The 23,956-nt window shown below is 39.4% G+C and overlaps 1 protein-coding gene across 9 annotated transcripts in view; it reads right to left on the minus strand.

Moving 5' to 3' along the window:
• THSD7A (thrombospondin type 1 domain containing 7A) overlaps nucleotides 1-23,956 on the minus strand; it is a 555,303-nt gene that overhangs the window by 41,565 nt on the left and 489,782 nt on the right. For all 9 annotated transcript variants that reach the window (XM_025212153.1, XM_025212155.1, XM_025212154.1 and 6 more), the window contains 4 exons: nucleotides 13,117-13,295; nucleotides 7,874-7,879; nucleotides 7,115-7,248; nucleotides 1,842-1,995 (listed from right to left, as the gene is read on the minus strand). In XM_025212153.1, coding sequence (XP_025067938.1) covers nucleotides 1,842-1,995; nucleotides 7,115-7,248; nucleotides 7,874-7,879; nucleotides 13,117-13,295 — 473 coding nt within the window. The remainder of the gene's footprint in view (nucleotides 1-1,841; nucleotides 1,996-7,114; nucleotides 7,249-7,873; nucleotides 7,880-13,116; nucleotides 13,296-23,956) is intronic.

The raw sequence follows: 23,956 nt of genomic DNA on the forward strand, positions 1-23,956 counted from the left end.
TGGGTTGGCAGCTCTCTGTGATTGCAGAAGTGGTTTTACACGTTGCTGCCCTCAACAAAAGTCTCCCTTATTTACCTTACACTACTGACCGTGCCTTGCAGACCCTGCCCCCTCCCACTTCTCCTGCCAGCCTGACCTGTCAGTTCTGCTCCCCCTGTCCTGGAAAAACTCCCACCCACTGCCTCTTCCCCTCCCAGGCTAAAGCTCCATCTTGGCCGTACTCCCCTCCCCGCACCTATAACTTCAATGCAAGGCAGGCACTTGGCACAGCAATCCAGCAGCAGCACATTGCTAGGGGTGCAGGTGTCTAGCAGGCTCCAGTGAGTGCAAACTTGGTACATGCAGAGTGCTGTGCTCCTGCTTGGACAGCAGGTCACATTGCTGTGCTCGGTCTTTCTTTCCGTGCTGGTCCAGCTTTTTCCTTGTCATGGAGCTTAAAGCTGCAGTGGCTCTGTGCTTTTATGGAAGAGAAAATGTTTTTATGGACTCTTACGGACACAACTTGTTAGGGAGGTTTTTTACAGAGTGTCAGAACATTTATGGAGAGTTGGCAACCCTGATCTCAATTCCAGTGCAGGCTGCTCAGAATGGCTCCACTACATAGTCTTATTTCACTCTCATTCGCTGCTATAGAAAGTATCTAAATTCCACTTAGGATCCAAACTTTTTGTTGGAAACAAAATCTGACTAGCTATTGGCTGACGGAGAGGAAAGAGGCCCTTTGTCCTTAGCTTGTGCTTCCAATACGTTTTCTGTATTTTACATAACATGGATAAAATGTAGAAACAGTGCTGAGAGCAGATGCTAGGAACAAGGACTGCCACAGCAGTGCCCACCTCACTGGGCAAAAAAATTACTCTACAAGCTCTTTTTCTGGACCCGTGCCTCTTCTCCTCTTTTTGCCCAATAAGCCAGCTTCAATCGGAGCAGTTCAATGTGCCCTTGGCCCTGCCTACCCCATTGCTTGATGGCTTGGACACTTTGGGGGATGGGAGATATGGGTTCAAACAGGCTCTGGCTCAGAAGGACCTAGAATCTGGATGTCATGTTCCTTAGGCAAGTGCACTAATTACTAGGCTTTGGCATGGGTGAGCTCCTTTTCCCTGCTCCATGTAGATGTCTTATTCTGAGATCATTTCAATGTTTCAATGTTTTTAGAGTGAGCTGGACCTGGAATTCCTATTGGATATAGCCATATAATTATAATAGAGATACCTGTACTTCTCCAAGTGGATTAGGGCAGATGAAGTCTGCCTGCTGTCTGAATAGGAGCTATGGTATCTATTCAGGGCAGAATAGTATTGGTCACTGGGGACTCACTACACAGTCAGTCTCTTCTCTCACATTGAGAGAAAAGGAGCTATATCTTATATCTTTGGGTGGATATAGATTACACTCTAAGACGGGGTGCATAATTTTGGCACTATCTATGGGAAAGATTTAGAGGTAGATTAGCATTTGAATCCTGCTTTGTTATTATGGGAAGTCCAAAACCAAGACTGAGCAGGTCTAAAAAATGTGCTGTCTCTACATATTATGGAAAATGACTCACCCAGAAATATCCTCTCCTGTCACTAGGACACTGTCATCATTAATAAGTCATTTCTTGAACAACCGCTTTAAATGGAGAAATGCAAGCACCTTACCTTTTGGAAGGAACTGTTGACAATTTCCCATTGACAATCCTGCTGATAATGGAAATGTACAAAACTGTGTATGTGTATTTACTGTTATGTACAACATCTTCACATTGCAACTTCAGGCTTTTCCTTATTCAGGCATTTTTTCTTTTTTTTAAAGTCTTAAAACTGTAACCGTCAGATTGCTAACATATTTCTTACCAAGGAACACCTAGACCACTGGCCCCATTCAGACATAACACAGTCTTCAGGACATGGCAATGTGCACTTTCTAGCACCAAGGGGCATCTCTTCAAGGTCACACAGGTAATCCTCCACAGTGTCAGAAGGGCCATCCACTGTATTTAGCATGCACCTGGAACAAAGGATTCTATTTGTCGTGGACTTCCTAAAACTGCATTCATTAAACTACATTCATGAGAAACATTTAAATAGTTTATCCACAAGGAATGAACAGTGAACAGATTCTTCATCATCTAATTAAATAAATAACCCACAGAATATGCAGGAGAGTCTGAAAAAGCAGAAATATTGCCAGCTCTTATGTAGTACATCAAGTCCAGCAGTCCAGGATATTGTTTGAAACTCAGAGGTCTTATTGGTTCTAACCCTGTGCTGTCATAGACTTACTTAATGAAACTGAGGAAGTTCTTTGCCTTAGTATAAACAGTGTATTGGGTAACCCATCTTGCTTACCTCATAGTGGTGCTGTGTGGATTATTTTGTTAATGTTTTTAAGTAGTTTTGTGATGACTACACAATTTTGTTTGTTTTTATTTGTATTCCTTATTTTTCACTCACATAGCTTTTTTCATATCCTAACCTATTCCTTTTATTGTTCATATCATCCTTAAGTATATAACAGATCACTTTGAGGTGAAGAAGGGAGTTAAGCAAGGCTGCCTCACTGCTCCAACACTCTCCTCAATATTCCTTACTGTGATGTGACATCTGACCACCAACAAGCTTCCAGGTGGAGTGGAGCTAAACTACCATATGGATGGTAAGATGTTTAATCTCAGCTGACTCTGAGCCAAAACCAAGACCACCCCAACCACAATCACTGAGCTTCCAGTATGCTGATGATGAGTGTGTGCATACTTGGAAGTAGACATTCAGGCAATCATCAATGTCTTTACTGAGGCACACAAGAAGAGGAGACTTCTGCTTAACATTCAGAAGACTAAAGTCTGAGTTGCAACAAAGTCTGTCAATCCCAGATCGGCCTCCTCAGCCATCTTCAGATCCACAGATAAAGCAATCATGGAAGCCAATCATCCTCCACCGTGTGGGATTGCCAATGATTATTCATATCACCTTTAAGTATTAGTGAGGAACCAATCCAGGCGAGAGTACAATTGTGTCAGATGCTATATTTCCACAAAGCAAAACAAAGAAGTTCCATTCAAAACAGTTTTGCCTTTCCTATCCCTTTTGCTGAAAAAGGACATAGGTAATGTTGCTCAAATGAAAGGTGTTTGCATTTACTTCCTAACACTGAAAAGGAGAAGCCCATACTAGCCATTCAACCCATCACTCCGACTGCAATATTTTTGAAACTCTGCCATTCTATTACATGGCCATTTCCCATATACCTATTGTCAGATTGAAGGCATTTTAAAACAGATTCCCTTAAATGAACATAAGCATATCATATCTGCAGAAATCTACTGTATGGAATTAGATCTCTAATGACAGTATATGGATGGTGAAAAGAAAGGAGGCTTTTCTCTGATAGCCCCAAAGGCCAGGAAATCTATTTCTTTGGCATCAATAATATATTTTCTTCTCTAACTTTGGTTGTAATGTCAAAACCTATTTGTCTGTAAGCTGTAGGTCAAACAGTCCTCATTCCTTTTGGGTGCGTGTTTGTGTAGAGGAACCCCCTGGCAGAGCACGCCAGATCAATATAGTTGTTACAGGAGAGTAATTATGCAAAATTTTATATTTGTGACAAACCAGACAGCTCTTGGACAGAAAAGTCTAGGGACATGGAGGAGCTTTGAGAAGCTGGAAAGGGAATAGTTGATTATCTTTGGGCATGCTCAGGGCTGTACCGTCTGGTTTGGGGACAGAGAGACTGCTTAACTCCTTTGGAGGGGAAGAGAGCTTCTGGCTGGCTGGCCCTTCCTCCAATAAAGGCTGTGACTAAAATAAACTGTTTTTGTGCTCCTTTGGAACTGTGGGTTATACTGGATCTGCCCAACAAGAAGCAAAGTCCCTGCCTCAGGAGTGGAACTGCATGCTCACTCCTTGAGTTGGGGCTACAAAGAACCAGGGAAAGTGAGAGACTGAAAGGTTGGGGGTCTCACAGTGGGAAGGAGGCCTGGGCTCCTCCCCTGGTCTACAAGCCATGCCTAGGCTGGCTTCAGGGGCTCTCTCAGACACCAGACAAGGCCTCAGCAGTCCTGAGCAAAGACCCCCTGGAGGGCACTCTGTAAAACCATAAAAATATATATATATTCAACACTGCACTCTTTGCTGTATTATTTACTATGAAAGATGTCTTTTAAATAGGTTAAACAGGTTTTTTAAATAGGCTTATAATAGCACTGTAATGTGATTGGTAATGGAGTATGTCTGGAGATTTATGGACAATCATATTTCATTAAACTTACTCTTTGACAATTTCATGTAAATGGGAAAAAATACAAAAATAAAATTCCTAACAATGTATCCATTTTTTTAAAAACTAAACTGAAATAAAAGGGGCAGCTTTTCTTACCCAGGCTGAGAACAATATGGAATTGCTATGCTGTACCAGAATTTCAGATTAACTCTCCTGACAGCTCATTTTTTCAACTTCTCTCAAAGACAAACATTGAGCAATTATAGAAAGTTTTAGGTATTTTCATGTATGCTTTTAGATTAACTGAATTCACACTAAACATTTAAAACAAAAACAGAAATATAGTCATATAGATCTGTGGACACACTAGAAGTATCAGATTAATTAATCACACAAAAATCACAGTTGAGGCAATCAGTTTTTCAAATAGATTTTTGCCCCCTCTCTAGTAATCTCCCCAGCACACACATCTCAAACTCAGTATCTTTCATTTTGATTTTTTAGGACGCTGTGTCACTGCTGATTTTAATGGCAAGTGATTACCTGGGTTCACAGAAAACCAATTTAGTGCATGTTAGACAATATGAAGGGAGCAGGCAGGATGGGTATACAACAGCCTCTGTCTGGAGTCCTTCCTACAAGTCTAATGTCAATTCTCCCACAAGGGCAAAAATGTTTAGAAAATTAGCAAACATACAAAGGGGCACAGTCTCTCTTTATTGACTTTAATGGCACAGTGCCAGTTAATGCAACCAAGGAATTCCCTTCCCCTGATCTGTGCTCCCTAGCCCCCCCATTATTGCTCTACTAAACCTCTCCAAGGCATTGCAAATTTAAATTAGGGTTAAGGTCTTGCACCACATATATCATTCCAATAAGAACACTGGCTCTGATCATTTTTATACTGCCATCACAGGCTTTATTGCTTAAATATACAGTTAATAAAGAAGATTAGTGTATTTAATGATACTCCAGAGTTCAGTATTTAATGACAATACATAAGACTACAAAATGCAATGACCTTTTTTTGGCCTCAGGTGTAAATCTGAGGCCCAGTCTATAGCCAAGTTCATTTAGTATTGTTCAATAGCTATTAGCTACAATGACCTGGTCAAATTCCAGTTTGGGATATCCCATGTACCTTAGTTCTGCATTTTCTATTTGATATTGTTGTTGTATTGCAGTAGCTATAATTGCTTTAATTGTTATTTTTAAATAACGAATTATTTAGCCATTAAGATAAAGTGAATCTTGTTATGATTTATTTTCCATAATATTTTCTGGAATTAATCATCTATTTTAAATTTCCTATTGCTTAGCATAAATATATTTGACCCATTGATTTTAAAATCTCATGATTTTAAAAGTTAAATTTGGTATAAGAAAAACGCTTATGTAAGGTCTGTGGTATGTCTGGCATGTTTGAAAAGAGGTAATGAAAGAGTGAATGATGTATGTATGTGACAATGTGAAGGAAGACAGTCCTCTTGCAGCAGGTGAAAATAGCCTTCTGCAGTTTAACAGTTAAAGGTTGCAGTGACGTCGAGTCAGCTGTTAAGGATTACTAAGTACTAAATCATGCCTTCACCCTAATGGCTAAAGAACACAAGCAACAACCCCTCTGAAGATAGCAGACCGCAAAGCCAGAAGATCATGTCCTACCAATCCCAGCCTGCCAACAGGATAAGGAGGATGACCTTCATGTCTGACTCAGTGGAATTCATAGGCTTGTATGGATAGCTATCACTATAAAGAATGAACACAAAGAAAAGGCTTTGGGTCTGTCTACCTGCAAGAAGGAGTTTTGGGAGCATCCAACAAGACCTGACTCCATTCCTCATGGTCAGTCCAGCTGGCCACCAGACTGACCTGAGAATCTTTAGAACTTGGTAACACCTTAACTTCTGCAGGACTGTCTAACTATGTGTGTGTGCGTGTGCTTATTTCTTTTGTATGAATGAACGAAAGAATGAACGAGTATGTATGGGAATGAGTGAAGCAGATAACCTTACTGGTTTTTATTCCTTTCATGTTGTATGTTTTACGTTCTAATAAATGTGGCATTGTGCCTTATCCCTTTATTAGATTCCTGCTTGTTTTTAATTCACACTGTATGCCTTGTGTGGACAACATTATCTCCTGCACTTTCTGTCCTGAATTGTTGGATGGGGTTGCTGTTTCATGTTCAATGGCTGCCATCTTTCACCCTAGAGATATTTTTGTCCCACTGAAGAAAAGTGAAAAATGATCTGTATGCTAAGTTTATAAAGTGCTTTGGGATCATCTAGGTGTCTTAGAAAAATAATATAGACTACTAATAAAATGAGTACTACAGTATGATTTGGAGATATATATATATATATATATAGATATTTTAAAGAACAAGGGGCTGGATTCTCAGCTGAAGTAAATTGGCAGAGTTCACCACAGCCACACACATCTGTAGTAGCTGAGACTCTGGTCCAATATTCTGTAGGTAGATTTGTGTTTAAGTGTCTTTGTCTTTCATGGCATTTTACTTCTTTCATAAAATCATGGGGTATTTACAGATGTTCTCTGGGAGGTGGGGGGAGGGGTACTTTAATTAGATAGGCTCCAAGAGCTGCTCTAGTTAAGGTGCACGGAATGTCATGTGTATCAGTGTCCCCATGCTGAAAAATGACAGCAGGGGCACTTTAACTAAAGCTCATCATTTGCCTCTACCATTTTTCAGTATGCAGATGCTGATACACATGACACGAGTCTGCTGGAGCACAGTAATTATCATGCTTCAGCACTCGATTAATCGAGTCTGCTCCAACGGATTGTAATTACAGTGCATAGGATCAGCCTCTCTGCATGTGGATAGGAGCCCATGATTTCTAGTTGTGTGGGTTCTTTAACATGGAGAATAATTTTGTATTACCTGACTTTTCTGGTTTGAACACCTTCTCCACAGTTCTCCTTCAAGTCCACATTGGTCACTTTGCAGACACTCCAGGGTTCAGTAACCCATATGTACTGGCTACAGTCACTGTGGCATGGGACAACCTCATATACCTGAAATCCACACACAGTGTGAGCAAAATGTGGTTTTTGTGCCTTGTAAAGATCACACACAGTTAATCCATACACAAAATCTATACATGAAAATAGTTGAAATGCTTAAGGTTACAGCACACAAAGTATCTAACACAAGTGTTCAACAGCAAGGGAAAATTAAGTCATTCTATGCTCATGGACTTTACCTTACCTTACCATTGTCATTGCTAAATTACATTAAAGCTTACACATAACTTTAACTTCACCTGCATGAAAACCTGCTTTCTATTACCTCCTTTGACATGATGTTGTTCAGTCTTTCATTCTACACTCCACATACCTCCCTACTCGGTGCTATTATTTGTTGGTGCTTAGAAAAGGTTGACCTCAACAGTATCAACTTCTAAAAATCACACCAATTTAAATAAAAGCCAGAACTGGCCCCTTAAACTTATTTTTTAATTATAAAGCTTTAAAGTTCTACTAAAATACATTGTGTGTTATTATATTTTCTTAAGAATAAATTGTTTTCTTGATATATAAAATGTAAAGGAATGCAACAGAAAAGGGCAAATAATGCACCTGGGACAGTTTGATCAAGAAGGATGCTTTAAGGCTATATATCAATTTTAGGAATTCTTACCTGAGCCTGGAATCAGTGTTTTCCATGAATCCCATGGGATGGCCCAAGGTAGCAAGAGTTATTGAGAAACAGAGAACCAACAGTTAGTGAGAAACACAAATATCTAAACAGCAAACATTTTCATGCTTCATCTATTAAAAACAATAGTATATGACCTCTATCAAACAGACCTAAATACTTAAATCATGGAAGATGCAACATTTTATCCTTCATCTTTATTAACAGAATTTGCAAGAAACCAGGATTTAAAAGAAAGAAAAAATTCTTACACATCACTTTGATGGAGACCTAGTAGTGCATGCTTGTTTCTTTCTTCCTCAGTCCCTAGCACAAAATCAATCTATTATGGATATAAATTCTTTACAACATGGGAAATTCAGTTCCTCTATGATTAGAAAGTATTTTGAATGTTTTTGGACAAGAGATTACATTATATTTAAAGTGCAGTCATTCTGTCGGTGTAGTGTGGGATAGGTACAGGTCAGGGGAAACAGACAAAAGTCCTCAGGACTGTTAAAATCCTTTACAGCCTGTCCTAATTTTGTGTACACTGTTTAAATCTACTCTGGTTAACTCACATCACTCTGGATATCAGCCAAGTGCAGCCCAGTTTATTAAGAGACCTAGGTGAAACCTATATAGGAGATTTCTTAGCTGGTGAACAAGTATGTTTAAAATATCTAAAACCTCATCTCCTATCCAAAAATGGCCGAATTTCTCCAATCATAGAAAAACTGGATACCTTGTCAGACAGCCAAGACATGGCCAATGCCCTAGCTACACTTGTTTAGTGGAGTTCTCCTGACATTATTGACACTTGTGTGATTGTCAATGATTGCAAGCAATTAAAGTCAGACACAGTCATGGACTCCAAGCCTATGTACTAGGTGGAAAGGCAAAGAATGCCTGCAGCCAAAGACAGAGACACTATTTTCCTTTAGAAACTGGGGATAAGTCCTTTGAGTAGCAACTCACTAACATATGTAATTAAATGCAATATTGAACCCTATTATTAACACCTGAAATTTTACCAGAGCAGAGAAGATATTTTTATTTTCTTATTATAGGTGTTTAGAGAAAAGAGAGCAAATGTTTGGAGTTAATTTCAACAATTAAAGATATATCTTGAATAGCTAAAGATATTCAAGATATTTGCCCATCCAAATGTTATACTTTTCTTCATGAAAATGTCCTGGGTACGTACAATTGAATAATAATAAGAAATACACATCTGCAAATTATTTAAAAGAGAAAATAGAACTTATGACTAAAAATAACTCTAGAGTAATGGTCAAATTGTAGTCAGTTCTGGCATAGATGTGTGTGAGAGGACGGCAAATTTTGATGCAACCCATGTGGCCTAGCTACTTGAGAGTAGTTGTTGGGGTTAGTCCATGACTTGAAGAGCTAGGCCTGCTACATTTGTTCCAGGTGTATTGCGTGACACACCAAAAAACATTATTTTGAATTCATCCTCAGCAGTATTACAGATTTTTGAGGCAACTTCACTCAGCCTATTTCTAGCACACCTTTGGGTACCAAAGTCCCAGCCTAACCACCACATTTTATATTATAATATTATAAAATTGCCATGCTTATTCTGAAGTATTGATATTAAAGTGCACACACATTCTCCACTAGTCTATTTTATCTGAGCTGTGTATCAGGTGTAGATTAATTAACAAAAATCTTTCTAGGGTGTTTGGTCATTCCCCCATGGCAGGTTTGTGGGCACACCTTTGCAGCCTCCTACCTATGCAGTGTTAGTCATTTTTATTGATTTTATATATACATATATAAAATCATTTTTATTGATTTTATATATACATATATATATATAATTCTTTTTTTTACTGTCAACTTTGTATCTCAGCAGCAAATTGGATCTCAGTTCAAGTATCAGTAGAGGGCAGTAGTGCTACATAAGAGGAACAAAATTGAATTTTGGTATACAAATGTAACAGCTTCACCTTTGATATGCTGAAGAATAAGAGACTGCTATAAAACACTGTGCTACATGAATATTAAAAAGAAGATTTTTTTTTGCATAAACTATAATTTGATCCTATTGAAATGCATTTTCTCTAATTTAAAACAGTTTCAATGTGTTACCCAAATCCAACAGTCTTCATTCTAACTTTGCATGTTGCATTAAAGTGGATTATAAACTTAGTTTATTAGCTGTAGTTTAACACTGATTTTGAACTAAACTAGAACTAATTACATCCTCTTAAGTAGAAAATTAAATCAACAAACCATTTCATTCTGGGCTGGCAATATGTCAATGGGATGATATTAAGCATGTGCATTTTATTCAATTGTGAACAAACAGATTTTTTCACCTGTGAATATTTATTGCAATGAATATAAGGCTGTTCAAGATGCTATTCTGAATGTAAAATTAAATCCAATTGTAAGGTGAATATAAATCAAACCTAGAGAGAGACAAGTGCATTGAAAAGGCAGTTTTTCTTCTAAATCTGTCTTCATGAACTATGCAAGAAGTAGGCTTGCCATGCCTGCCATCCCTGTACTTATATTTATAAACCTTATTTTGAGAGTTGTGTCTTGTCTGTGTAACTATACTCTTTACCTCTAGACACCGTATAACCTAAAATGCCATGAGAACTTGTCCCACATTACTTTGACTGCTTAGGCAGAAGGCAAGCAGGGTGGACCTTAGAGACTAACTGCTTCAAAGATGCATAAGGTTTTGTATGACACAGTGTACTTCTGAACCAGTTAGTCCGGCGCATCTATACACATGCAAGGCAGGCATATACAAAGGCACTTTAAGTTTAGTGCTTTGTTTAAAATACTTTAGGTTAAGTGCTTTAAAAATGAATACACGTGCCATGGCTTCATTAGAGTTTCATGCCTTGCTGTAGTCCTGTGGAGGAGGAGGCAGGGGGTGCCAGATGCTAATCTAATTGCACTGTTGCGAGTGAGTGAGTGAGCGAGTGAGCGAAGTGTGCCATTGCCTTTGTTATAAAGAAAAAGGGACAGAATAAAAATCAACTTGGTCATTCTTTTTTAAAAATCATTTTTACAACACCCTCCATGGAGGAAGGAAAGGAAAGAGGGAGTGAGTGAGCAACGGAGGCAAGGGGTGCAGCTGGCATGCTCCCCACTGTGCCAATCCAGAAAGCACCTCTGGAGCTGTGCTGTGGGAGGGAGAACACAGGAAGGGGTCCTGATGTGGGGGGCAAAAGCCTTGCCCCCCTTATGGTCCAGGAACCCCTAAGGACTTCTGCACCCATGGATATAAGAGGGCTTCTCTGGTCTCCAATCTGCTTCCCAGAGCCAGAGCAATGATGGGGGAGTTCACACAGTGAGGACCAACTGGCACACCCCATAATGCATGGGTGGGCAAGCCCCTTTCCCACCCCATACCCCACCCCTGATGATCACACTCAAAAAGGGGCCAGCCATCTGAGACCCCTTGCAGCCGGCCCACTACATTACTGGCAGGCTTACCTCCAGACTCCCCTGCACCCAGGAGGGGGGACAGGAGGGAATACAGCCATGCCCCACTGCATAGCCACTGCACACCCCCCAAAATGGGGAATCCCCCAAGACCCCTGAAGCCCCCCAAGCCCTGCCCATCAGACAACACTGGGTTCCTATGCACAATGGGGGCCACTGGGCAATACCCACCCCCCACCAGAGACCGTCCCCTCCACCCGCCGTGTCCTGTGCACACTTTGGGAAAGCAGGTTAAACACTTGTGTTCCCCTTCACAGTGAGGGGGGAACCCCCCATGAGACCTCCCCAAAGCACCCCCCCAGACTCCAAGAATGTGGATTGTAGGATGGGGCACTGCCCCCACCCCCAGCAATGTGCTCTATGCCACCACCACTCCTGCTCCCAGCAGCAGAGCTTGGGCTGCAACTCAGGCTGGGACTTCTGCCTTGGCTCTGCTCCAGAGTGTCAGCTCCACTTGCAACACTGGGGGAGCGGGGTGAATTCTAGCTGCACTTAGGGTTTTAGCTGGGACTTAAAGAGGTCTTGTGGGGGGGTGTTCTCCAATGGAAGGTTTCCCTTGCAGGCTCCACAAAGCAGAGCTTGGAGCCCTGACTGTAATGCACTTGGGGTGGGGAGACTGGTTCCCAGGTTCCCCCTTTTGCCCTCTCTTTTCCCCACCTAATGGTATGTTTTGAATAAATAAATAAATATATAAATAGATAAAGATGATTATTTTTATTTTTGGTTTCTATTTTTTCAGTTACACAGAGAAGAATGATTTGAAACAAGCTGATACCGGTGGCTGCTGGCTGTAGAGCAGGGGCGGGCAATTATTTTGGGGAGAGGGCTGCTTACTGAGTTTCAGCAAGCCACTGAGGGCTGCATGACAGGCAGCCCAGGGCAGATAAATGTTAATTTTCTAAATTTTTTAGGGGTGCTGTGGGCCCGGATAGAATGGCCTGGCGGGCCACACCTGGCCCCTGGGCCGCATTTTGCCCACCCCTGCTGTACAGCTAGCCAGCTACACCTGGTGGTAGCAATTAGTAATTACCACTTAAAAAGTCCTGGTTAAATACACATGCAATTAAGTTGAATTAGGTGTTCTGACACACACTACCACATTTCATCTTACATTTAAAATACATCCAACCAGCTTTAATTAAGGCAACTTCTGTCACTTTAAAAGCACTCTAAAGTCTGGCACATTTATTAATTGATGACTTTAATGCACTTTAAATGGCGAAAATCGTCTTGTGTATAAATGTCCCACTCTAACCTGCCTTCTGCCTGACTTCAAACTAACATGGCTAACATTGTTTGCCTGATGCTTAAGGAAGGACTCTAACATCCATTTAGTCATCAGTACAAGCTTCAATCTCAACAGATATAATTTAAAATAAATTCTTCCAAAAGGCTAAAACTACTTTGACCGAGGGATGCTAGAAAGGACTAAGGAGAACATAACTATTTTGAGGGCTTCTGGGCATTTTTGTTTTCTTATCTTTAATATCTGTAGTTCACAGAACATGAAATCTGGTAGTATGGGGCCCTATACAGTTTACCATTAAAATGCAGCGTGCTGTATACAGTTCTTTTAAACGCCCCAGAATAAAAGCCTTCATTTTGCAACTGAGGACTTTTTGTTCTCTATGACTTTCAGTGCGTATTACTTAGTTGCTCAGAAAGGAAGGATCCTTAATTGATTTGATTAATGCACTACACCTGTGGAATAGAGAAAAGATAAATAAGTGAATAACATAGAAGTGAGCAAAAATTACCTGATTGACATGATCCAGCTTGGGACAAGGCCGACCGCCATTGTATGGTTTCTCACGGAGCCACTTAGACCTAACTTTTACCCCGCTCCCACAGGATTTACTACATCGAGACCAGTTGGACCATTCACTGAGCTTGCAATCCGAGGGACATGGAATTATGCAGGCTTCCTCAATGTAACCTGAGTGAAAGGAAACGAAAGTGAAATCTCTTCAGCATGTCATTCTGCCACTTCTCCCCTGAAGCCTCAGTCTAATTCATTTAAAGTGTCCAAAGTTTGACTTGACAGTGATATGTGAATGTTGAGATTTCTTCATCATTAGGGCTAAATTAAATTCTGTGGGAAACTGACACATACAGCTAGAGTCTATGTTGGAATAACAGCTGAACATCCTCAATATTATCTGATTAGGATTCATACTCACCAGGTTTCAACATTCTAAATTTCTGACAGCTAGAGTGTAATTGACACTAACCTGTCTCTTGTTCCATCATTCTTATACTGCACAGATGATAGCTATGTTAAAAATCCCAGACTCCAGTTTAGTTATAACTCTTTACAGGGGTATATTAAGTAAATCCACTGCCATTGTATCTATGTTGACAGTCTATTTGGACCAAAAGATGTGTGTATTATCAACGGTGAAATGAATGAACATAACACTTTTTTTATGCCCATTCGTGGCTAGAAAAAAGAGAGTGGCTTGCCACAATAAAGACCTACAGATTAACAACAATCTGCCCCTAGTTGTGCATACAACAATTGAAGGGGAAAGCAAATGTTTTCATTTGGATAACACATGCATCCTGAGAAATTGGAGAGAGAAGAGGCTGAATGTATAGGGAGAACCATGGGGAAACTGCTTCTGTTCACAGAATGAGTGGGAACCTATTTTTTACAAAAGAAGAATATGCCACAGTTTTTCAGTTTGTGTAGTTTAGATCAACATTTACAGTAGAAACCATAAAAAGTCCGTTACCACCATACATTTACTGCAGCTGTCTTCCTGAATATATGCAGACTGTCTCTAAAAAGAAGATGAAAAACTGTTGCATCTTATGTTCCATAGTGTAATTGTTGGTAAATGCAATTTAAAGTACAAGCTATTGCATATGCAGTTGACATACTTAAAAAAAATTAATTGTAATGCAGTTCTAAAGCATGCCACATATACAGTGTAAAATTCTCACAACATCAGCAGGGCTGTCTGGTCAAGATTTTAAGTTAGTTGTCTTTCAGCTGGATTGAATGTCCCTAATTCTTGTATCATGAGATAACATATTAGCCTTCTCTATACTATTCATTAGTTTGAATATTTGTGTTTTGATTCCTCACAATCTCTCCTCTAAAGTAAGCAATCCCACTCTTTTCAATTCCTCTGCATATAGAAGTCTTTCCAAGCCTGTGTATCTGTTATCCACTTTCAACTGCCCCCTCCCTTTTCCCTCTTCCACAGATAATAGTATGACTTGAATTGTACCACATCATGCTAAATGAGGACACTGGCAGACATTGCATTTGTTATGTGCTATATGTGAGAATCATATGAGAAACTAGCATGTCAGACATCAAACCAATTTATCCTTGAATAAAAATGGTGGATCAGCCACAAAGAAATTGCTCATCCAAAGTAACCCCATTAATGTTAATTTGTGGCCTGTTGGCAAATCACAATTTGTTTCATCATACGTGCATATAACACACAGCACATGTAACATCTGCCAAGGAGCGAAGTCTGTACTTTTATTGTTGAGACTTCCATCCTGTTCTGCAAAGGCCTAAAAGACCATGCTAAGCATTATGGTTGTAAAGAAAACTTGAAAACATGATTTGAGTGTAATGCACAGAGCAATGTCCACCTGAATCCACAAAAAACCAGAAATACTAACTCTGAAAGATGTAGACTTTCATTTTCTCTACAGGGTGTTACCTGAGAAGCCTAATGATAATTTAAATGTTAAAACTATTACCTATTCTCTAGGGCTATTGATCAAAGAAAGCCCCTATTCAAAAACAGAGGGGATTTTTTTATGATGATGATATGCACAATATTTTAGTGCAATGAGTTGTGCTTGAGTCACTGCTGCTATGTTATCACCTTGACCCATGGAATCAAACTAATCAAACAGTTAGGAACCTGGGGAACATTTGAGATCAGTGGAGAAATCATGCTTCCCTTTCCCTTAGGAACTTAAGTTCCCAGAGCAGCAGGGCATTAATCTGTTTTGAAAATGCTGTTGAGCACACCTTGTTATAGGGGTACCTTCCTTACTGTAGAGATTGTAGGTAGATATTCTCTGAAGACCAAGCCAGATATCACTGCTATAATCACTCACAGATTAAATTTACATTAAAAACTTAGATTCTGATGTCAGTACTTTACTAGGCTCTGGGCACATATCTGTTTTGCCTATGCCTCAATCCAGTCCAACCCACAAGTACACACACACCGAATTAAGGGTAAACCAAACATGAAAGGTTTGGGTGTGCTCATGATCATTCTTTGAACATCTGCACAATCTCCTCTGCATGACATTCATTTTAGCTTCCCAAGCCGGTGAAGCTTGCCTTCTGGACAAGAAAAACAAGTCACTACTTTTGTCATCTTCAATCTGGGTCCTGAATAACAGCACAGTATTTCACATAAGACTACCCCTCGACAGATATATCGGTGATATCATGTTTTAATATTTTTTACTATTCCATTCCTTATGCAGCCTAATATTTTCTATTACTTTTTTTATTCATCACTGCATCTTGATGTCATCTTTATGAACTGTGATGTTTGCAACTATATTTGAAATGTTAAGTTCTATATGAATTGCAAGGTATCAGTTTTCTGTCTTTTCTGATTGTTTCTGAAGTCAGTTAACGCCAAATACTTATGCGCAATGTAAAGATGCAGGGCCACTAAATAGATTTTATTTCCAAATAAATATATAAATACTTTTCAACAATTTGTGTTGAACACAATGCACAATAGAAATAAAAGAGTTTTTGTAAAGTTAGAGCATGAGCATTTTACTACACATTCAGAAAAGCTCTGAATTCTAGCTCTGTTTTCTATAGCTTGCTGCTGTCTGAAAATGTTAAATGATTAAATACATGTGCAGAGCCTCTCCCAAACTGGGCAGATCTACAATGATTATTCAGAGAATGCATCATCTTTTTAGATGTCAACAACTTTACTGAACTGAGTTATGAACTTGTTCATCAAGTAACTATTGTCACTTGACTGATTTATCAAATAATACTTTATGAAAGGTATATTGTCTTAGACATAATATATGTTTGAAAGCATACAATATGCAATGACATGGATTGCCCTGAAGCAGTATGGATGAGACTGATTATGGTTCACCTTACCTGACATCTCTGGGTTAGTTTTAAAGATGAGATGTATTTGATTTCATAGCCTCATCCTAGGTTAAATTTTGTATATAAGTACTAAATTGTAAATTTTCACCAGATGTGTGTTTCCAATGAGTTGAGATCAGTGTAAAACCATATACTATCTATTTAGAAAAATAGAATTTGAAAATGAATTTTACAAGAAAGTTGAAAGAAACAAAATTATAATATCTAGCATATATCTCACCTTTAATTTACTTGTTATTTTAACTTCCTGTATGTGTTACCTAAAAAACTTTGAATTTAACTTTGTATATTTTTGTCCACACTGACCTACACATGTTTAACAGTAATACACAACTTTAGTAATTTGTTAAATTTGTTTCTCTCAATTAATGTTTTGAAGAATCAAATGAATGTTTCTTTAGGTAAATAATTCTTTTTTTTAGTGATTACCTTTGATCAATCAACAGAAACTGGCTCAGAAAGACCACAGGCTTTTATATGAAATGCTAAAGTATTTTAACTTTCCTGATTGTAACACAATGGGATCCTTACCATCTGCCTCAGTCATAAATAAAGGCACGGTCTGAAATAAGTAACACAAATATATCAGAGTCTGGAAGATGGAATGGTTCCTGGGGGTCATCATTGACCACAAGATGAACATGAGTCTGCAATGCGATGTTGCGGCTAGTAAAACGACCAAAATGCTGGCTTGCATCCATAGATGCTTCTCAAGCAAATCCCTGGACATCATTCTCCCCTTGTACTCGGCCTTAGTGAGGACACAGCTGGAGTACTGCATCCAGTTTTGGGCTCCACAATTCAAAAAAGATGTGGAGAAGCTTGAGAGAGTCCAGAGAAGAGCCCCACACATGATCAGAGGTCAAGAAAACAGACCTTATGGTGACAGGCTGAGCGCCATGGAGCTCAGGAGTGATCTGATGGCCACCTACAAGTTTATCAGGGGTGACCACCAGTATCTGGGGGAACGTTTGTTCTCCAGAGCGCCCCAAGGGATGACGAGGTCGAACAGTTATAAACTACTGCAAGACCGTTTTAGGCTGGACATAAGGAAGAATTTCTTTACTGTCCAAGCCCCCAAAGTCTAGAACAGCCTGCCACCGGAGGTGGTACAAGCACCTACACTGAACACCATCAAGAGTAAATTGGATGCTTATCTTGCTGGGATCCTATGACCCCAGCTGACTTCCTGCCCTTCGGGTGTGGGGCTGGACTTGATCTTCCAAGGTCCCTTCCAGCCATAATGTCTATGAAATCTATGACAAGGAAAAAATTGTAGGATTATATAGTTTCTTAAACTGACTACCAGATTAGTACATATTTATCCTTGTTTCCCTGGTCATTGACCCAAAATAGAACTATAAAGAATTTTTCACCTAAGTTAAATAATATTTGCGGATTATTGTATGTTAAAAAACTCAAGCAGCAATTTGCAATCTTGCATTTAGAGGGATATCAGATAAAAACTATTTGATGCAAGTCATAAGTAACACATTATAATTACATTCAGCTGCCTTTAAAATGTAAAATGCTTCCACAAAATGACAAAAGAATCTGTGCTGCTGCAATCTTTAATCTCAAATACACTTCAGTAAATATCTCTATGTACTTGTACCAGTCAGTTCAAATATTTTAAATCAAAATGTAATAAAGCTATAATTGTGTCTTTACTACAACGTATTTAATCTCAATAAGATTCATAATACAGTACATTCTAGTTTGTTTAATGGTCATTGAACATGTTTCAGAAAAGGATTTGGTAGGCCATCCAATATAAGCAACTATTCTGTAAACACAGGATTGCAGGACTGAAGCATTATATTTCTTTACTCTTCAAAGGGTGATGGGGCAGCATCTGCTCTCTAGATAGCATCTATTCTTAGCTTTTCCACACAGAAGACTTGATTTTTTGGGGAGGCAAGGGTGTGTATCCCTATTTATGTGGAAATAAACTAAATGGAAAGACAAGGGGAGGCAAGGGAGGGAGTGTATAGGGAAAAAGACAGAACTGGAAGGGCAGGTGAAGATGAGGTAGAGAATTGAAGATAAAGTCAAGATAGAGCAAGAAGGAGGGAGAGAACTGGAGCAAACAACCAAAAGTCAGAAAATATCCCAACAAAATGGTAGCACTTTGAAGCACGCAGGTGCCTGCTTCAGCTGCCTTTCCTCTGGCCAGACCAAGTTTCTTACAGGTTTCATTCTGCAGATTTTCCCCCAAGGAAAGAGGAGACACAGTTGAAGTGAAGAACGAAGAGGTATTTTTAAGGATCTAGAAGGGTACTGGGGTGTGGTGGGTAATTACCCTCTCTCCCCAATGCAGTGTTCCTTACTTTGTCTACATTTGGTTCCACCAGATGGTGTTTCTGGATCATAAGTTTGTGAAGTGGACAACTAGTATGAACTAGAGTAGGACTACTACATCAGGTCTACTATTATAACTGACACATCATTGATCCTAAATGCCTTTCAGCCACTACCACTTGGGAAGAATTCAAAACTAGGGAAGGTAACCACCTGGGGTGGTAACATAAAGTCATTTAAGGGTATGAGGAGTCATTTATTACAGCAGCTTACATCAATTTCATATTTTGCCTGATGACATGGTCATCATGTAGTTGGTCTAAGATCCTCTCTTTTTGAACGCTGCACATGTCAGTGCATACAATCTGACTCTTTTTTGGTTGGTTTCTTTCGTTCAAAAGTGGAGAACTGTCTTGTGTCTTATGACCGTCTCAAAAAACACAGTACTTGGACTGTACACCTGTCCTCATCCTTGAGATCAACATCAGCCCACTTCTTTGGATTTTTGAGACTTAGAGAAAAACATGGCTCTTTGAAGTTCTCTTGGCTTTAAAATGTAAAAGGTACACATTCATTATTTGGGAGTGGTTACATTTGTGACTATTATACAATGTCCATGGAGTGATAGTTTCTTTTTTTCCCCCAGGATTCCCCTTGAAGACTTACTAGCTACTATAAAAAGTTATTATTAAACTGATAATTTAACACAGTGCAATTGCTATATTATTATTATCCATCAATAAGGCCATAAAGAGGTTCATTCAAAATTGTCACAAATGCATGGGGTGATCTATTCCAGGGCAGCATACAAACCGTATGAAAGCTAGTAGTATAAATACAGAGAAATTGTTAGCAAACAGATGAGGTATGTCTAAGTTTCCATACCTCAACATTAAAGTCATTACAAACATTGCCAATAATGTTTGTAATGACTTTAATGGTAGTATTGAGGGCCTAAATACCTAGTATTTTGCTGTATGTAGACTTGGATTAGAGGTTTGTGTGAAAGAACATAATGTGTTTCATAAGGTTGTGGTTAATTTAAACAAATAAGGCAAAATAAAATATTTTATCTTAACTTCTATGCCTACAATTTTCCTTTTTTAGATATGCAGAGCTGTAGCTTGTGAATACTGGAAAAAGAAAAAAAAGATTAAAAAAAAAGATTATAACAATGTTATCAATTAAGCAAGTTATAAATGAATGGCCAAGACCACATTTTGTAACATTTTGTGATTTGACTGTCAGGCACATGAACAATTAAAAAAAAAATTCCTTGTTTCACATAGATACTCCCAACATCTGTTGCAAAAATATTCAATGATACACAGATAGCCCTTTCTAATCCCCTGCATAAGCCTTGTAGCCATAGAGAGCTTTGTAGAATCAGCACAAATCAATGCATCTCATTTAATTAATGCTAAAGGGGGATATAATCTCACACTAATAAGGCAACAGACAAACTATCCTGGACTGGTGCCTAAGGTCTTAACAATAAACTGATGTGAATTAAGAGGGGTAATATGACCTATATACAAAATGTTACATCTGTCTGCCATGCCTCCTCTCCCCTCAGAACATACATACACACAAACAAAATACAAAATACTGTCTCTCAGTTTATGTGGGTCATGAATCCTAATTACAATATGAAGGACAGAAACTAAATACTGTAGCTGTAGAATAAATAAGCCATACAATAAAATGGTGATCAAGACATAGATATCAACTTTTGATTCTGTTGCCTTGCACATTCTAATTTAAACTTTAAGGGGATCACACAGGGGTTTGGCATTTCTGTTTCCACTTCCTTATCAATAAGCTGTAGCGATACTGTGGTAAAAAAAAGCTTGCCTGTTAAAGATAAATTATTCCCTCATACTGAACACACACTGAATGTATCTACACATACAATTAATGTGAAGCAATAAATTCCAGAGCAGTTTGAGTTGGAGCAAACTACTCTCAGGCACAGCATCTACACATGTGCCCAGAACAGCAGCAATTTGAGCCAGGGCAGAGCAGTTTATGCCAGGACTGTTCAGCCCCGGGCAGCTATGTTGGGTGATGGAGCAGCTGGCAGGGGGATAAGGGTGCTGGAAGTGCACAGCTGTATGGCTAAGCAGCAGGCAGGAGTCTGGCGCCCAGCTAGCTGGGCTGACCGGGCACAATTTACACCCACCATCAGCATCAGCATTTAATCAGAGTAAATTACTCTGGCATAAGATAGTACTGTCCCTGACCCTCCTCATTCTTTCTCTCCTCCATCTAACACTTGTTAGATGTTTTTCTTTGTGTTTTTTCTGACAAAAGTGTTGGGACTTACCAAGAGTTACAGTGAAACATCATTACATTAGTGCCTAGGCAATTCTGTTCCAACTGGATAACTACACATCATAGTGCAGTCTGTTGAGCTGTGAAGTAGGGACCCACAGGTTGAGCATGAACTCCTACTTGTGTGCAAGTGTCAACTCCTAATTGTGTGCATGTGTGCTTGTGCAGTTAAGTGACTATGGCTAGGGACAGAAATTACACATAAACTGGTATAAGTGATCAGAAGTAGCTTCAAATCTGTAACACAAAAGAAGTTCAGTGTGCATAAACTGCTTTCAAAATGGCCAAAATCAGTTTACGATAAACCTGGAAAGATATAGTATTAGACCCAACTGATTTAGGTTAAACTGGTTTATTTAACTTCTTGCCCAGATCCCCTCCAGATTCAAGTCAACTCACAGTCCTCCAGCATCCCAGGATGCTTTGCACCTCCCCCACAAACCCCCTCTCACTGGGTGGGCAGACTAGCTTTGGCCCAAGCTGTCTGTTCTAGCTGAACAGGAAGACATGCTGTAGTGTCCCCTGGCTTCTGGCCTGAACCACTGCAGCCATGTGGCTGCATTTCCAGAATCAAAAGTGAATGTCTGTTCACTTGTTTATTAGTTCAATCTATGCAGTTTAGGTTAGTCTGTAAAAATTTAACTGATTCAGCTTCGGGCTTTTTGACTGTCTGTACTTAGCCTATGTGTGTACAACTTGAGGATTTGGCCTTGGGTAATTAAAATACTGAGAGATTAAATGACTTGGGAAAAATCACATGGAAAGCTGATGGAACAGTTTAGCACAGAATTTGTCTGCTCTGAATTTCAGCACTGAATCTGCAGAACCAAGCTACTCCCCAAACTCTTATTTCACCAAAATCACATCTGATATTTCCAATAGCAAGGTATTGGATATGATGTTTTCTTTATACACACACTATGTAAAGGAGCTAACAGAATAACATGCAATAGCAAACATGCACATAAAACAAAGAAAACATCATATTCAGTACCTTGCTATTTAGCTACAAAACAAATGGCTAAAGATAATAAAAAATCTGTATTATGCCTACAGTTGAGTACAGTACTTACTATACTTAATTTGCAATGGAAATATTAATTCAATGGGCCTGAAATATAAATGGATTTGAAATGGGTAGAAATAGCATTAGCTGAAGAGCTAAACACAAAAATGGATAAGAAGCTGTAATGTATACTGAGTTAGTGAACACTATCCAATGGGACACCACTGAGCTCCTGTTAGATTTGGTCTAATTTAGCATCTTTATGCATGATTTGGAAGAAGGAATAAACTACACATTAAAAACCACATATGATACCAAATTAGAAAGTCTTGTGCACTCCACAGAGCACAAGAAAGTACCAGGAGATTTAGGGGGCATTAGAATTATGACCAAGACACACAATAAAATTCAATTGTGAAAGGACTAGCTAATACCTAAGGAAAAGGAAATTAAACACTGTGATATCAAATACCAATACAATATGACATGAATGGGAAACATGAAAGGAAATTAGAGAAGGAAAAGGGCTACTAAGTCATCTAGACCATCCACCTTTTAAGTGCAGGGATCTATTTGCTTGTACTAAAATCTTCAGGGCTGTCCAAATGGTGGCCTGTTAGTGGTTAAATCATGGCCCACAGGCCCAGAAATTCTTCAGCAGGGCAAGGGTTGGTGGTATTAATCCCCGCATGGCGCTGCTGTGTCAGTGAGACCAGCACCTGAGGGAGAAGGGTGGTTAACTTTGCTGTTGCTCACCCCACCACAGAATTTTCAAGCTGCGATTTCTGCTGGGGACACTTTTCAGCAGCAGCATAGTGAAGGGGGATGTTGTCAACCATAATGATACTGGTCTGAATTTCCAGGTCAATATCCCTGTTAGGGATGTCTTTCAGCACTGAAGTTAGTGGTGGCAGTGTGATTAACATTCAAGGGTGAATGCCATTGCTACTTCTCCCACTGCCAGAGGTGGGTTGTATAGTCCATGATAAGTCCCATGATCCAATCCAGCCATCATTCCAAAAAAGATGGACAGATGTGTGCTAGATAATGTAAAAATATCAATGAACACTTCTAATACAATAGGTGAGCTTTTAGCAACAGGGACCATTTCTTATTGTGTGTTTCTATAGCACCTACTATAAATGGGGTTCTGATCTTTTAGGCATAATTGCAATATAATCAGTATTTTAGTAGAAATAGGAAGTTGGTACAAGTACTTAATTTTTTGTGTGCATGAAACCTCCTTTGGAGGTCAGAGGGATTCTGGCATGCACAAAGTAAACAGGATTAGCTCCACTGTGATTCTCAGCTGTATCTGTCATCTCAGTGCATCTCAATCACAAAGGATAAGGAGAGTTTCTCTCTTAAATGGTGCTGCTGAGCTGACTCTTAGAGTATAGAATATAACTTGGGGAATTCATTAACATAAAGATAAGGAAAAGAATTTATCAAAGAATTAAAGACAGTCTAGAGAGACTGATTCATAGATTCATAGATGCTAGGGTCAGAAGGGACCTCAATAGATCATTGAGTCCGACCCCCTGCGTAGGCAGGAAAGAGTGCTGGGTTCAGATGACCCTAGCCAGATGCCTATCTAACCTCCTTGTGAAGACCCCCAGGGTAGGGGAGAGCACCACCTCCCTTGGGAGCCCATTCCAGACCTTGGCCACTCTAACTGTGAAGGAGTTCTTCCTAAAGTCTAGTCTAAATCTGCTCTCTGCTAGCTTGTGGCCATTATTTCTTGTAACCCCCGGGGGCGCCTTGGTGAATAAAACCTCACCAATTCCCTTCTGTGCCCCCGTGATGAACTTATAGGCAGCCA

This window comes from Alligator sinensis, unplaced genomic scaffold, assembly GCF_000455745.1.
Source record: "Alligator sinensis unplaced genomic scaffold, ASM45574v1 scaffold938_1, whole genome shotgun sequence".
Lineage (NCBI taxonomy): Eukaryota > Metazoa > Chordata > Crocodylia > Alligatoridae > Alligator > Alligator sinensis.